This window comes from Citrus sinensis, chromosome 5, assembly GCF_022201045.2.
Source record: "Citrus sinensis cultivar Valencia sweet orange chromosome 5, DVS_A1.0, whole genome shotgun sequence".
Classification (NCBI taxonomy): Eukaryota; Viridiplantae; Streptophyta; class Magnoliopsida; order Sapindales; family Rutaceae; genus Citrus; species Citrus sinensis.
The window spans coordinates 4,834,608-4,852,990 of record NC_068560.1 but is presented as its reverse complement, the minus strand read 5'-3'; the positions used below and the strand labels follow the sequence as shown (position 1 = coordinate 4,852,990).

Genomic DNA, 18,383 nt, shown 5'->3' with positions numbered 1-18,383 from the left:
TTACATTTTATTTACAAGTCTTATATTTCATTTACTTAATTGATGTTTTATTTTACATTTAATATTGATTTATAAATTTTATGTTATATTTGTGAGTTCTTATTTTATTTACTAATAATATACTAATTTACTATTCGTGTGTTACTTTATTTATTTTACCTTCTATTTATAGTTTATGCTATATTTATGAATTTTTATTTTATTTGTCAACAATCGGATACTCGAATCTCACTCACAGTAAAGAAGAGGGAAAATTTTATCTGAGGTAAGACCCACTCAATGGATCCCCTAAAATTTAAAAGAAACAAACATGTGTTCGTCTTTAATATCCACAAAATCTTGCACATAGATCTTTATTGGTGAGATGGTGCATCCAAACCATTGAAAATTTTCTTTTAACCCAAATACTGGGGACCATGTCCACGGGCTTTCTTGATAATCAAACAATCATGATTAAGGATTTAAAGGTAGAACTGAAAGCATTTACAACTGAAAGGGATCTTCATGCAGTTGATGAAATAACCGAAATAAATCAAAGACCCACAGCCATAGTGAGGTTACAGGGGGGGAAAAAAAACGCACCGGAGCTGCCAAAACACCATTGCAGGGGGTCGTCCCACCCAGTCCTGTTCTCTGCAACTCACAAGTCACAAATGCATGATATACATAGCCATATCATAATTTTAAAAAAAAATTTGACTGAGTTTGATAAATTTGATTTTTAAATAATATTTTTAACAAAAATAGTGAAGTGTTCTTGTGGACATTACCGGTCATTTATAAATCCTTTAATTTTTATTTTATTAACTCAACTGGAACACTTTACTTGAAGCTTACTGTTCTTATGGACAGTACTGTAATTTATTGTTGGTCCCTTTTCTCCTTTCTTCATTCCTCAAATTATTTTCAGGGTTTATCTATAGATCTCTTTGCTTTGCTACGTGTCAATTTATCATACATTGAATTTATTAATTCACACTAAAAAAACGAGGAGATTGAATTAGAATAATCTGTTATGAGCTTATGGTGGATGTCTCGCCACTTTTCTCTTGTTAATTAAGCTAGTAAGGTGAGATCAAAGCTAATTAGGTAAGTGACTTGGAAGGCTAAGGCTCGTTGGCTCAAGTGTGTGGGTGTGATTACAGTGCCAGGAGACCATATCTCGGCATGATGCCGGGCTCTCAAAAAGAGAGCACAACATCTTAGCGCAACTAGTATCTTTAATCAGTTGCTATATTGAATTACTTATTTAAAGTTAAATAATTAAATTAGAATTATATATTAACTGGAAAATTTTTAAATGATAATATTAATAAAAGAAAGATAAATAAGTAGAAAATGAAAGAGAAATATTATTTTATTAAATCTAAGAGAAAATAATAATAAGTTTTTACAATAAGGGATAAAAGTTTGTTTCATATCTTATATGTGATTTCTCATATTTGATATTGAAATTTTCATGTATATTGTTATTTGTCTCAACTTTATTATACTAAATACCCCCTAAATTTTCTTTTTTCCCACATTTCATGTTCGACATTTACATTTCATATATAAAACTAATAGTTACATGTTTACCATTAAATGTTTTATACTTAAATACCCATGCTTAATGTCTAACATTGCATATTTAACTTCAATTTTTCATATTTTATGTTATATTCTTACATACAAGTTTCATGTTTCATATTTACATCACATGTTGTATATTTAAAGTTTCGTGTTTCATGGTAGAAATAGTGCCAATTTTTTTTTTCCACCTATTTCATATTTGATGTTCATGTTTCATGTATAACATCATCTGATACATGTATAAAATATCTTGTTTCATGTTTACATTGTACTCATCTTTATTGTCTAATATTGCATATTTAACTTTCAGTTTTGCATATTTCATGTTATTGTTTTGTTGGATTTTTAATCCAGCATTGTTGGATCCTTAATCCAACATTGGCCTTATATGTGAATAATTATATATTGTGTATTGTCATATAAAGTTAAGCTCAATCAAAAGTGATCTATTAAGATGTTCGGTAAATTGGGCTTTTATATATGTCATAAATGTGTAAAGACTTAATGGTAATTTCTATTTTTATGATAGGCGGAAAGAGGAATATCTAATGATAACAGAAAAAGCTTTCTATATGAGTGGTTATGGTCTCCAGATCACACGTATTATTCGATTCTCTACTAACATCCCATCATCAGAGAGAATGAAGAGAGAAGATTCAAGGAACTCTCTAGAAGAACGTGTTGATTTAGAAGACAAACGACACGACTTTAGAAGATAATTAAGAATAACATATTCAGATACACATTTGCATATTTAATAATTGAGTGTTAGTGATACAAGATAAATGCTTTTGAATTATAGGTGATGGTTTTCAACAAAGGATTTATTGTCCTAGCAGATTCTACATGTAAATTTCGTGTTTCAAGTTTACACCACATGTTGTATCTTTAAAGTTTGGTGTTTCATGTCAGAAATGGCACCAAAAATTTATATTTTTCCGTTCATTTCATGTTTGACATTCATGTTTCATGTATAACGTCACTTATCACATTTATAAAGTATCATGTTGCATTTTTACATTGTGCTCATGTTTATTGTCTAATGTTGCATATTTAAATTTTAGTTTTGCATATTTCATGTTACTATTTTACATGTGAATTTCACATTTCATATTTACGTCATATTTTGCATCTTTGAAATTTGGTGTTCCATGTCATAGATAAAGCAAAAAAAATTTATATTCCTATTCATTTCATGTTTGATGTTCATGTGCTATATATAACATCATCTGTCACATGTATAAAGTATCATGTTCCATGTTTGAATTTTCCTCATGTTTATTGTCTAACGTGTATATTTAACTTCCAGTTTTACATAATTCATGTTATTATTTCACATATAAATTTCATGTTTCTTGTTTACATCACATTTTGCAGTTTTTGAGTTTCGTGTTTTATCACAAGCAGAGCAAAAACTTTTTTACATTAATGCTTGTTTCATGTTTAACATTCATGTTTCATGTTTAATATCATCTAACACATGTGTAAAGTATCAGGTTACATGTTTATATAGTATTTTATGTTTAATGTCTAACGTTGCATAGTTAAATTTTAGTTTTGTATATTTCATTTTATTATTTCATATGAAAATTTCATATTTCATATTTACATCACATATTGCATCTTTAAAGTTTTGATGTTTCATGTCATAAATGGCAACAAAAGATTTTATATTTCCACCATTTTTGTGTTTGTTCATGTTTTATATTTAACACCATTTGTCACATGTAAAAGTGTCATGTTGGATGTTTACGTTATAATCATATTGGATGTCTATTGTTGTATAATTCACTTTCAATTTTGCATATTTCATGTATAAATTTCATATCCCGTGTTTACATCAGGTGTTGCATCTTTGAAGTTTGATGATTCATGTCATAAGTAGCGCAAAATTTTTTATATTCTTTTCCGTTTCATGTTTGATGCTTATGTTCAATGTGTAACATCATCCATCACATGTAGAAACATAATTTTGCATGTTAGGAATTTAGATCTATTGCAAATAGACGTAGACAATTAAAACCCTAAAATTAACAACTTAATTAATTTTTGAAAATACTATTCACGGTTATTGTTCATCCGCATTAAAAATATTAATTTTAAAATAACATAATAAATTACAGAAATTAAATGGCACATAGATTTTTACGTGGTTTGGATTAATCAATCCTACAACCATGAGACCATGCCTAAATGAAAAGGAATTTGCTAAATTGAGATGTTACAACCTATGGATTTAACAAATTTAAGACTCTCACTTATGGTTTATCACCATACAGCTTACTCAACCTTAGACTGAATCTACTTTGCTTGAATAATTGCTACCCCTCTTAATCCACTATCCTCAAGGCACTTCGCAAAGTGATCAATAGCAATTCTTCAATTCTTTAATGTCTAGTGATCCAAGATCCACATAGACTCTCTACAGAGATAAAAATAAATAGTCTTGTTACAAGACTTGAATGAAGAAGATAATAAAATAAATCAATACAACCTTATGCACCAAATTCGTATTATCTAAGGAGGAGCCCGAATTTTGCTTCTCTACTTTATGCTTTGTATTGCGAACCTTCAATTGTAAAATACCTCTCTTTATATAAGCACTACGATTTCACAAAAATTGCAAGTCTTAAAAGAATTGGATTCTTTCCAAATAAGAGTTTATTTCCTTTTATAATTCATATAAATCTAAAAATGAATAAATCTGATCTTTTTGTCTTTCTTGTCTCCTAAGAAATATCTAGAGCATTTAATAAACTTCATGTTTGAACCAACTTCTTGCTCTAAATAGATCTTATTTGCCAATGATAGAATTTCATCATTAATTGACTTGCTAAATTAGACATCTAATAAAATTAGGAAACAAATATCCCTAATAAATTGGAATCTCACTAAATTAGAGAATAAATTAACCCCTATTACAGTTACACTTGTTGGATGTTATACTTCATGGCGTCGTGGATGCTACATATTCAGTAGCTTAGAGTTTCTTGTCATTTGTAGTGACCCATGGTGAAGGAGTTCCCTGGCAACCTAATGGTTTTGATTGTGGAGTTTACGTCATCAAATTTATGGATACTCCTGGAATTATCACCAACAAATCGTTTGTGGTACGCTTTCTTATTCATCTTATGTGGTATCTTCGTTGATGTTATTAATGTTGTTAGGCCATTGACATGATGATATTGCATGATTATTTCGGCAGCATGACTCACAGAATGTTCGGGCACAACTTGCGTTACAGCTTATGGACTCTCCGTTCAACGAACAGCGCGATCAATTATTGGCGTTGGCTAATGCAGACTACAATAATGTTGTAACTTACATACACGAATTGAAGCTCGCATCAACAATGAAAACTCGTCATGTGTCCACTAGAAAAGGTCATAAGAATAGTTGTACAAAACGTAGTTTAAGGCGGAAGGGCTGAGACTGTTGTAGATATAAATTATGATAATTTTTTTTGATGACTTTATACGCAACTGTTAACTTTTGCTAAATTACGGTTCTAACTGGAGTTAACAGGCGTTCCATGTACATTGTTTTGATGATCTGAATTAATAAAGGGGTTTTTGGGGCTACTTTCATTTTTTTCTTGATCAACGGTTGTTATTATTAATACATGTTTAAAGGAAGATAATTGTTGTTGTTAATGTTGCTATTATCACTAAGTACACAAACTATGTTATTACATTACCATTATTCACTTCATACATGATAATATAAAATCAATGACTTCCAATAAGTTCATTCTGCCCTTCGGTTCAGATCCAAAAAGGGCTTCATTAGCGATCATCCCCCATCCTGCAAGGATGTGTACTGTCTTCAAATCCAAGTTTGTTAAACAATATAGGAAAGTTAGTCAAGTAAATTCATATATCATGGGAAATCACTTACAAGTTATTATGAGGCCACCGATTTCATAAGTAATATCAAATACGTTACTGCTATCATAATGGCTATTAATTCCTTATGAGATGTTGTGCCTTCAAGGACAAGTTGTCTTGAACGTAAATCCTGGGAAACCTGGCAGGCCTATTGCCATTGAAATAGTTAGTGTTAACACATTATAAGTAGAAGGCCTTCGCTGTTTGTCAGTCGATACACAACCTGTACTGCCAACGATGCAATAAAGGTCATTAGGCTGCATGTTCTTTGGCGGATGTAATGGGCAAGTCTGTTTAGTATGGCCAGGCTGAAAACATTGACTATATTTGCGATTTTTAGCCTCATCATGTTCAATGGGTTTAGAGCAACTTTTACTGTTCACTTTAGCCAGGTCTTTCAACTTCATACCTGCTTGAAGTACACAATTCATAGCTCGTTTCACTGATTCATCGTCGGCAAGCATTTGTTCAAAGCAAAATGTCAGCCGTTGAATCTCGTCTAACGTTATCATATAACTTTGTTTATTCTTTGCGGTAAAAAGACAAAGATTACTACATGCTGCCGACAGTGAGCCAAACTTTGCCGTTTCTGACACTTCCTTATCGAGATGTGACACTGCAATTGTCATTTTCATCACTTTACTCACCTTTATTGACTTGGTCCAGCGACTAAGAATTAAGGTTGGTGGTATGCGAACTAGTTGCTCCAACTTCATGATGTGAAATATATACCTACATGGAATACCTGCAGATTCCATCATCTTGTATAAATAAGTAATTGCAACTACTTTGTTATAAAACACCACTATCCATTTTTGTTCCAGATGCTGAAATTTAGTCAAAGTATAGATTTAGGAATTATTTGTCTTGGCACACTCAAGCATAACTAGTGTGGCTTCACCGAAAATCTTCGTCCGAATCCACTAAAATACATTCTTTGTATATATTTCAAATGCATGTTTTTCAATGTTGTGTAGATGTGTTGTAAGAACAGGGGTTGTGTGGTTTGTGTCAAACTCATCTTGGACTTCTTTGTGCCTTATGCAATATATTGCACGATGAATTTGTCTAATGAAATCATATAATTTTAGCTTTTGTTCAACAAACCGACGCAAGTAAGAATTCAAGCTCTCACACCTTTATGTGATTCGTATTCCGCCAAAATCCTCTACCCATTTTCCACGCTTTACAGATATTTTTTGCACCCAATGATTTTGTTCCAATCCCAGATCATAGACTACAGAGAACCATTGTCGTTCAAACTCATCCATGGACATTGGATTCAGCATTAACTGCCGAAACTTCGACGTGAACTTATCTCTCTTCACATTTGCTTGTGCATTCCTCTCAAGATGCCAACAGCAGAGTCGATGTACACATCCAGACATAACAATTTTAATCACTTTAGACATAGCTTTATCACCATCAGTTATGACACTCGTGGATTTTTTTTTGTTTCATTGCAGACAAAAAAGTCTGTGAAAGCCATGCATATGCTTTAACAGTTTCATCAATCAGTATTGCAAATCCAGAAACTGTGGTTCTTTTATGATGATTTACACCAACGAATACGACCAAAGTGTTGTTGTATGCATTTTTCTTATACGTTGCATTAAATGTTAAAACATCTCCAAATTGTTCATAGTCGTACCAAGCAACAGTGTCGGCCCAAAACAAGTTACGCAGTCTATTTTCCTCATCCAGTGTATATTCGAAGTACACTCCAGTATCATAATCAGCCCTTACAGATAAGTACGCAATGGCAGCTCCTGTATCGGTGTCAATAATTTGGACACGGTGACCTGCATATATTCTGTTCTGCATGTCTTTACCCATATACATAACATGATGGACCATCCAGCTTGATTAGACTTGTAATTCATGAATTGGCATACGTTCACCCCAACTTGTTTCAACGCCTTTGTGTGAGCCAAATCACCATCGTAAACAAGTCTATGCGAACGAAAAAATTGTGTCTCGTGCGGTTCAACCAATCGATGAGTGTGCTCAACAATGAATTTAGTTACCACGTACTTCCCTTTCAAATTGTGGTGGTTCATTCAAAGTTCAGCTTTGCACCTGTTACGAGTAATGCCCTTCGGTTCCCTAGCTCTGTCTGTTTTCTCCATCCATTTTTTTAGCCTGTATCCTTGCCTTGAGCAAATCCACCATTGACTTGCTACTTCACCACATTTGCCGTCAAGACGGAGTTCATTTTTTCTCATAGTGAATCCAACGGACTTAGCATAATTTTTATACCATATGTGGGCATCATTTACAGTATCAAAATATAACCCGACACCTATTGGAATGAGTTCCCTTTTTGTGGGAACAGTGTAGGTTGTGTAACTAGATGATATTGTAGCAGATATGTCCCCATAATATTCATTGCAATCGCCATTTATTGGGGGTAATGACGTACCTGCACTTGCATAATTTTCCATCCAATTATCATAGAATGGGTTATCTTGGGCTTCACTAGTTTCCTGTTCCGATGGTTTGTTACTATTGAGGTCTAACACGCATGAAGAAATGCTTCCCACATCTGAAGTTGTTGTCATGGTGTCTGGTGATTTTGCGTCAATATTCTACCATTTTAAGAGCATGAAAATGAGTTAGTTCAAGGTTTAAAACAAGAGAGTATTGCGTGGGTTGGGTATTTTTGCACATTGATTGTCTTCATTAAATGTTGGGTTTCGTTGGTGCTTGGGTTGGTGGATACATCAATTCTTTCGAATTACAAACCATTAAGGCCGAAACCGGCTACCCACATTGCATTATGCGGCTAGCCGTTTCCATTTGGATACTCCTTGGGAGTGTTTGAGACTCTGCGAATTCGACTTAGCTATATTAGTAATAAGTTGACCGATTACCATCGTTTTTGTTTCCACCCCGAAAACGGTTAGCTATTTTTATAAATGGCTAGCCTTATTCATAGGACATGCTTGCTGGATGAAAACGACTGGCCCCTTTGAAGGAAATAGCTAGCTGTTTCAAACTAGGAAGCGTGTTTTGAGAATCCACGAATTCGGCTAACCTTTATATATTAACCGGTTGATCACTAACAATGCAGAAAGTGAACATCCTTTAAACAGCTAGTCGTTTACAAAACACGACTAGCCATTTTCGTAAAATTGCTTTCTAGATTTAAACGGCAAGCCGCTTAAATAAAACAGCTGGTTGTTTTTTAGTTGGTTGCTCTCTGGATTTAAACAGCTAGCCTCTTAAATAAAACGGCTAGCCGTTTTCGAGCTGGTTGCTCTTTAGATTTAAACAGCTAGCCATTTTCGAGGTGGTTTGTCTCTAGACATTAAACGATCAGTCAATTAATTTGTAAATGTTAGCCAGGTTCAAACCAATAATATTGTTCATCATCTTCCTCAAAAAATTAGTGACCCGCTTCTCTCTCTAAAATTCGATTCCTCTCTCTCGTTCTCACTCCAAAAATCCATCGTTTTAATTAGTTTATACACCAAATTGAATCATAGAAATCATTCCCCACCACTTCCTTGTGCTAAAAATCATCAAAAAAACTAATTTTCACAATCAAAAGCAAAAATCCCAAAACAAACCCCGTTTTTCCTCTCTCTAAAATTTTCAATCTTGGGTAAAGGTTTACCGAAATTGAACCCATATATCTTTTTCAAATATAATTATCTTCCTTTTAATCGGTTAATTCCTCTTTAAATCGCTGAAAAATCATCATGTCAAGTTCAAGGCCACATAGAGCAAAAGGGAAAGGGAAAGAACTGGTTCCACCACCAAAACGGCCACGGCAGAAGGAAGCTTTGTAGAACATCCTGGTTTTGAATCAAGACACTTCCCGGACAAGTGTTTGGCCAACCGTTTTCGCCAAAGATTCAGGACCCGTACGATATTTATACATTCTATATTCTGCCTAATTGGCTTCATAGTCTTAGTATTAGCAATAGAAATTTATTTCAATTGATGGAGGAAGTTGGTTGGATTAATGCCCTTACGATTAATGAGAATGTATATACCCGACTTAATAAAAGTATTTTACTCGAATATGGATACTTCCGCGGAGAAAGAGAATCAAGTAATCACCAATGTTGGAGGCGTTTTGATTGAATTTATTTATACAAAGTTGAATTCTCTCCTAGGAACCTCCGAAACTGGGTTAGAAATATTTTCTGCTAGGACAACTCCTAGGATTGATAACTTTGTTCGTGTTGATGCCGTTAGAAACATTTATAGGCGCATTGATCTTTCTGATGAGATTTGTACCATCCATTTCCGTGCTCAATGTCTATGCCTCTAATATTGTATTTTACATTGTTTTATCCAGAATATTGTCCTTCCTACGTCAGGACACTTAGATGGGGTTACCCACATGGATGTTGCTTTAATTGATTATATCTTTAGGTATCATCCGGTTAACCTCAAGTACACTATTATACACCATGCTTTCTATAATAAACTTGATCAGTCATTCCCTTCTATATGGTCATTTCATCACCCGGATCCTTAAAAACTTTAGGATGCCCATCAATGAACCATCTTGTAAACCATACAGGAGTATAGGGGATGAGGCCGTGTGTGCCTTAGGATTTGAGTGGCATAATAAAGCATGAGTGAAGTTTATTGAAAATAAGTACACAATGCTTGCTCCGAGTGATGATCGTCCTTTGAATGTTATGGTTTATGTTGATCAGCTGCCTGATTTTTCACTTCCTTTCCGAGGTCAGTGTAGACACGAGAACCCTCCTCTATGTGTAGCTAATCATGATACTTCTGCATCTGCTGTTCCAGCACCAGAGCCATATGACACTGAAAATGTTACTCTTCGACAGCTTATAGACGAAGTGAGGACACTTTCTGTATAGCGGACTAGCTTTCAGCATCACCTTCTTAAGGAGCACTGGCATATCTCACAGCAGCATTAGCAGCTCCTCCATAAACAATGCCTCCTTTTCAAGCACTTTGGCATTCCATATCCGTTTCCACCTCTATCACCACTATCTCCGCCACCTCAGTAGTTTTCATATGTTTCTACTTTTAAATGTTTGGATGTTTGTTTTATGTTCGGATGGTTATTTTATGTTTTTTAGAGCATATTGATTTCTTTTTTATGATGAAAGACGAGAAATCTATAGATATATATTCACCCATTGAAATTATGTGTTTAAAGTGTTTTCATCCATATGTTTCAAGTGTAGATATGTGTATGAGATAATGGATAAGCAGCTGCTGGAATTTAAGATAAACAGGCAACAACAGCTACTGTTGCTCCAGCAACTGCTGCCTATACAACAATACCTGTTGGAATGTAAGCTTAACAAGCAACAACTAATGCTGCCTATGCAGCATAAACAACTACTACACTTGTTTAACTTATATTTACCAACCATGAAAATCATCCTCTTGTATTTAAGACTAACCGGTTTTATTTTTTAGTTGTTGTGATTTGTGAATTAAACGACATTTAAATGATAATAGATCAAAAAAATTTCGTGGAAGTATGTATGTGTGTGTATATACACACACACACACATACACAAAAAATTGAAGACAAAATATTATGATTTTTTTTAAGGACCCTTCATTGGCGAGGCAATTAATTCTGAATATGTAAATTCGGAAGTCTATAAGACAGTTAAACTTCAAACCAATGAAAATGAAACATAGGATCATAAACTTGTAATAAAATTAACCATTGCAAATGATGGACCAATAAACGTGAAATGAGGACCATTAACTTGATACAGGAACCATTACACTTGAAACCAAACGAACTTGTAACTTAGGGCAATGGACATGAAACTTGAGATTATTAACTTGCAACCATGAAAATCCTCTTGCTAATAGACCAATAAACTTGAAACCAGAACCATTAACCTTATACCGGGACCATTAAACTTGAAATGAAAGGAACTTGAAACTTGGTGCAATCAATATGAAACATGAGATCATTAACTTACAACCAAGAAAATCATCCAATTAATGGACCAATGAACATAAAACCATGACCATTAACTTGATACCTGTACTATTAAATTTAAAACTAAAAGAACTTGAAACTTCGGGCAATGAACACAAAATTAGAGGTCATTAACTTACAACCATAAAAATCATCCAATTAATAAACCAATGAACATGAAACTAAGACCATTAACTTGATATCGGGACCATTAAACTTAAAACCAAATGAACTTAAAACTTAGTGCAATGAACATGAAACTCAAGATCATTAACTTGCAACCATGACAATCATCCAATTAATAAACCAATAAACATGAAACCAGGACTATTAACTTGATAACCATTAAATTTGAAACCAAAGGAACTAGAAACTTAGTGCAATAAACATGAAACCCGAGATCATTAACTGGTAACCATGAAAATCATCCAATTAATAGGCCAATGAACATGAAACCAGGACCATTAACTTAATAATTGGACCATTAAACTTGAAACCAAAGGAAATTGAAACATCGATCAATGAACATAAAATATGAGATCATTAACTTGCAATCATGAAAATCATCCAATTAATAGACCAATAAACATGAAACTAGGACCATTAACGTGATGCATGCACCATTAAACTTGAAACCAAAGGAACTTGAAATATAGGGCAATGAACATGAAACCTAAGATCATTAATTTGCAAACATGAAAATCATCCAATTATTGGACCAATAAACATGAAACCATGACCATTAACTTGATCCATGTACTATTAAACTTGAAACCAAAGGAACTTGAAACCAGGTGCAATGAACATGAAATTTGAGATCATTAACTTTTTATTTTATTTTAAACCACCAATGAAATGGGGGGTTAGGCGTAGACCCTACCTGTAATATAAATTAGAAAATGATAAGATACATGTTGAGAGGGATATAAACCAATATCTTCAAGTTAAAGAAACAAATACAACATAATAAAATAAACTAAGGCAAAGCCTAGTAAAAGAAAAACATGAAAGTAGAAGTGACTATTGCATTCGACTGTAGTATTTCTTACGATACTTGCGGCCAGTGACTAATCTAATGCCCTTATTTGAATGTTGAACAGTATCACTAAAATTAGGACTAGGGTCAGGTCTGCCAATATCCTCGGGTGCAGACAAGAAATGACCATCATTACCCAGGTGCTCATCCGAACTAAAATCTTCATCAATCTGAGAAGTATAGCTCAAACTATAGCGATAATCAATGATCCTCTCAATACTGAATTCCTCATCGAATTTCGAAGGAATTTCCATACAGCGAGACTTAAATCCCATACCCATGGTGCAAATATCATTTATCGTAGATTGTAAAAAAATAGAGCCTCCAGATGCCCTCAAATCACCTGGAACATCCAAAATAGCTTCAGCAGTGCAATTATCTACAACACTGATAACTCTATGAAATGAGAGTTATTACAGCAATTCTAGACTTAAATCAAGATTACTTAGAGAGTAAATGAGGTGTTTTTATTATATTTTGGTTATATTTTGCATAAACATTCATTTTAGCGAGTCTTAATAAGTTTTGCTTAAATTAAAGTAATTTGTGCTCAAAACATGTGCATAATTGTAGGTTTTTAGAAGTTTATAACTCGTGAAGGGATGCTGAGATATTAGACCAGCAAGAGGAGGAAAGAATATGGCCACAAAAGAAGTTAAGCACAACCGAGAACAGTGCAGTGTTCTAGCCGTTGTTAGAGCAACCATTGCTGTAGCAATCCTGGAGCACTGAGGGAGAAAACTTAGCGCTGGTCAGCTACAGAATTGAGATCTACAGTTTCCTAATTTAACTCATGCACGCCTGAGGCTTTTGTTTACCTTAGTTTTTAGTTATAAAAGGAGGCGCACACCACATAAGACGGTGGCAAGGAATTATCATTAAACACATTAGAGAGAAAAAGAAGGAGAAGATCAGAATTGAAGAGGACGGCTTCAGCAGCATTGAAAAAACCCGCAGAGTTATTTGGATTTACTTTTTGCCGTTCTCAACTTATACCTTTCTTCTTTCTTTGATTGATCTAATGTATCCCCTGAACAATATGTTGATATTTGTTTTTCTCTTTCAGAATATGAACTAGATTTGCTTGTAGTTGAGTGACAAACAATCTAATGGGTTCTTGCTGTTCTTATGAGTTGCTATGTCATTGTTGTAGCATTTTACTCTAGTAGCTATTATTATAACTGTTATTTCGGTTGACCACCCATTTAATAGTTCAAGTTAAGATAGAGCCGCAAAAAGGCATGTCTTAGCGGATATTATTAGAGTAATACTTGATCTTAATTTAAGTTTCCTAGATTAAGTTATCTTGAATCCCATAAGGGCTATACTTGAAGTTAAGATTTGTGACAAACTAGACATAGGTACTCACCTTGTAGAGTGGAGAGACTAAAGGGTCATAAGGTCATGCCGTAGGTAGAGTAGCAACTGGTCATTGCTAATATACTTAAGGGTGTGAGAGTTCAACACGCGACAACTGAGGATGCAGATTAATTCTACCCAGTGCTATAGCAATTGCTGTAACAACTGGTGTTAACTTGATGAAAAACAGTCAACCCATAAAGAAAGTTTGATCATTCAACTACCATATTCTCAATTGAATCTTAGACATATTTAATTTAATTTATTTCATTACAGCATTGTTTTATTTTATTCTCTCACAATTATCAATTTCAATAGAACCTAATTTACATTTCTTAACTTCGGACTTAAGTTAAATTACACTATTGTGATTGCTGTAGCATTTCTAGTGACATCAATCCATGTGGAGACGATCTTGAATATTCATCACTTGATTACTTGTTGTGTACACTTGCACATTGGCATCAATAGCATTTGATTATAAAAATTGACCAACAAGTTTTTGGCGCCGTTGTCGGGGACTGATTGTTTATTTTTGAAGTGTGAAGTAAATCTTGATAGTGCCTATTTGATTTGATTCATTCTATTTATTGGCAGATCAACACTTGCATGCGCAAAGACAGATATGTTGTATTCCAATTTGATCCTGAGATTGAAAGGACTGTTAGGAGACTACAAAGAGAACAAAGGAATTCAAAAACTGTTTCAGGCATAGATAATTTGCAGGATGTGGGAAATTTGGACCCTCACGGGCCCTTACAACCAGTCAACATGCAAGAAGAGCAGAATGAACATGCTAACCAGAGACAACCAGGCAACAACAATATTATTTACATGGCTGATGATAGGGACAGAGCTATTAGAGATTATGCTGTGTTAACTCCTCAAGTTGTACACCCTGGGATAATTAGACCTGAAGTGGAAGCCGCAAACTTTGAACTGAAGCCAGTAATGTTTCAAATGTTGCAAACAGTGGGTCAATTCAATGGAATGCCAAATGAAGCTCCTCACCTCCATCTTAAGTTGTTCTTGGAAGTGAGTGATGCTTTCAAGATTGCTGGAGCAACCCAAGATGCTTTAAGACTGAGGCTTTTTCCTTACTCCTTAAGAGATCGAGCAAGAGCATGACTAAATTTGTTACCATCTGATTCCATTATTACATGGAATGAGTTGGCTGATAAATTCTTAATGAAATATTTTCCACCGAAAAAAATACAAAATTGCAGAATGAGATTACTTCTTTCCATCAACTTGAAGATGAAAGTTTGTATGAGGCTTGGGAAAGATTCAAAGAATTGCTCAGAAGGTGTCCTCACTATGGCATTCCTTGTTGCATACAATTGGAAACTTTCTATAATGGGTTGAATCCTAGTACAAGATTGGTGGTGGATGCTTCAGTAAATGGTGCTTTGTTATCCAAATCTTACACTGAAGCTTATGAAATTCTGGAGAGAATTGCCAATAATAATTATCAGTGGCCATCAACCAGGCAACCAGTAGAAAGAGGAGCAGCAGGGGTACATAACATTGATGCAATTACAGCTTTATCAGCATAAGTAACCTCATTTACTAACATGGTAAAAGCCATGATATCTGCTCCAACAACAGTAAAGCAAGTTGCTGAACTTTCTTGGGTATATTGTGGTGAAGAACATGATTTTGATAACTGTCCTGGAAATCCAGCATCAGTAAACTATGTGGGTAATTTCAACCGACAGCCTCAAAACAACCCATATGCAAATACTTACAACCCTGGATGGAAGCAACACCCAAATTTTTCATGGAGCTGTCAGAATCGAAATGCTCCAGCTTTGAATGGACAAAATAGGAACACTCAACCACCTGGTTTTCATCAGCAGAGTCAAGGGCAAAAACATATCAATCAGGATCCAATCACTTCACTGGAAGCACTGATTAAGGAATACATTGCAAAGAATGAAGCAATTGTGCAGAGTCAAGCTGTATCCTTGAGGAACCTAGAGAACCAAATGGGACAACTTGCCACAGCAATGAGTAGCAGAACTCAAGGAAGCTTACCTAGCAACACAGAAGATCCAAGAAGAGAGGGCAAAGAACATTGCAAGGTAATTAACTTAAGATTTGGAAAGAATGTTGATATCCCTGTTGATGTGACTAAAAAAGGGCTAGAACTTAATTCCTTACAAAAACCACCTCAAGATGGAAGCATGTTACAACAACCCAGTCATCAAGATACTGGTGACAGAGACCAAGCTGCAGCAACTATGGAAGGAACTCAACCAGTACATGCTGAAAAAGAAGTTGCAACACCAGTAGCCACAACCTACAACAAACCAAACAAGTAGAGTTTGGCACCACCTGAAGCTACCCAGTAGTTTAGGTATCCACCCCCTTTCCCATAGAGATTCCAGAAGCAAAAATAAGACAAGCAGTTCAGCAAATTGCTGGAAGTGCTAAAACAATTACACATCAACATACTTTTTGTGGATGCTTTGGAGCAAATGCCTAATTATGTGAAATTTCTAAAAGACATCTTAGCACGAAAGACAAGACTGGAAGAATTTGAAACTATTACTTTAACACAGGAAAGCAATCATATGCTCCAAAGTAAGATTCCTACAAAATTGAAGGATCCAGAAAGTTTTACAATACCATGTTCCATTGGAACTAGGTACATTGGCAGAGCACTTTGTGAATTGGGAGCCAGTATTAATCTGATGTCATTGTCTGTATTTAAGCAGTTGGGAGTAAGGGAATGCAGGCCAACCACAATCACTCTGCAATTAGCTGACAGATCTTATGCATATCCTGAAGGAAAAATTGAGGATGTACTGGTGAAGGTTGACAAATTCATCTTCCCAGTAGACTTCATTGTGCTAGACTTTGAGGCTGATAAAGAGGTACCCATTATACTTGAAAGACCTTTCTTAGCAACTGAGAAAACTCTGATAGATGTGCAGAAAGGAGAGCTCACCATGAGAGTGAATGATTAGCAAGTGACATTTAATGTATTAGAGGCTATGAAGAACCCTGATAAGTTAGAAGATTGCAATTTCTTGAGTGTTATGGATTTTATTGTGGCAGACAGAATTGACAGATGCTGCAGTAATGAGATCATCAAAGTTATCACATTTGAAGGCTTTGAAAAATAAGATGTTGCAGCAAACCAGATAGATTGGATGGAAGGAAAGCAATCTGATAGACATAACAGATTTGTTGAGCATCTGAATCTTTCAGACAGGGAAATAAAAACAACTTTACCATCTATTGAATTACCTCCTAATCTTGAATTAAAATTGTTACCCTCACGTTTAAAATATGTTTATCTTGGTCAAAACAACACACTCCCTGTAATCATTTCCTCTACTTTGGTTGCAGGTCAAGAACAGAGTCTAGTAGATGTGCTTGGGAGATACAGAAGAGCAATTGGATGGACCATGGCAGACATCAAAGGGATAAGTCCATCAATATGCATGTATAAAATTCTGTTAGAAGTCTGCTACAACAATTCAGCGGAGCAACAGAGAAGGTTAAACCCTATTATGAAAGAAATGGTGAAAAATGAAATCATCAAATGGTTGGACGCTGGAATCATATATCCAATATCAGACAGTTCGTGGGTGAGCCCAGTCCAATGTGTTCCAAAGAATGGAGGGATAACAGTGATAGCAAATGAGAAGGATGAACTTATTCCTACAAGGACAATGACTGGATGGAGAGTATGTATGGATTACAGGAAGCTCAACAAAGCCACAAGGAAGGATCACTTCCCACTCCCATTCATAGATCAGATGTTGGACAGACTTACTGGAAAATAATACTATTGTTTCCTAGATGGGTATTCAGGCTACAACCAAATTGCTATAGCTCCAGAGGATCAGGGAAAGACTACGTTTGCCTGTCCTTATGGAACCTTTGCCTTCAGAAGAATGCCCTTTGGTTTGTGCAATGCTCCAGCAACTTTTCAGAGATGTATGATGTCGATTTTTTCTGATATGGTGGAGCAAACTTTAGAAGTTTTCATGGATGACTTCTCAGTTTTTGGAGAGACATATAATGATTGTTTACACAACTTGGAAGAAGTTCTTAAAAGATGTGAGATGACTAACTTAGTACTCAATTGGGAAAAGTGTCATTTCATGGTGCAAGAAGACATAGTGCTGGGTCATAAGGTGTCCAAGAATGGTATTGAGGTAGACAAAGCCAAGATAGAAGTAATAGATAAACTGCCACCTCCCACTTTAATAAAGGGTATTAGGAGGTTTTTGGGTCATGTTGGATTTGAAGTCTAGAATTGTTGTAATAACTCTCATTTCATAGAGTTATCACACCCCCAAACTTAAATCGTTACTTGTCCTCAAGTAATGACAACATACTAACACTTCACGCAAACAATCATACAACACACAACTTAGCTCTTTTATTAAATTTGCAAGGATTCTTCCACCTTCATATCACAAACCCAATCATGCAAAATGACCATAATAAATCAGTTCTAGATTTAAGCTTCCTTCTGTCCACAGTGTGTGTGTGTGTTACTTTGATTGAATACCATAAATGCTACAACATTACTAAGAGATTGCATATAATTCAGTAGTAACACAATTTT

The 18,383-nt window shown here is 34.8% G+C and overlaps 1 protein-coding gene and 1 non-coding gene across 2 annotated transcripts; one reads left to right on the top strand and one right to left on the bottom strand.

Annotated features, from left to right (window-relative positions):
• Window positions 1-15,012: 15,012 nt before the first annotated feature.
• LOC112498470 (small nucleolar RNA R71) lies at window positions 15,013-15,119 on the bottom strand. The gene has a single exon (XR_003065781.2). It is a non-coding gene; the product is annotated as a small nucleolar RNA R71 (small nucleolar RNA).
• A 1,156-nt stretch (window positions 15,120-16,275) lies between these two features.
• LOC107176917 (uncharacterized) lies at window positions 16,276-16,767 on the top strand. Its single transcript, XM_052441009.1, has one exon. It carries the CDS (start codon window positions 16,276-16,278, stop codon window positions 16,765-16,767), a length of 492 nt encoding a protein of 163 aa, XP_052296969.1.
• The last annotated feature ends 1,616 nt before the right edge of the window (window positions 16,768-18,383 follow it).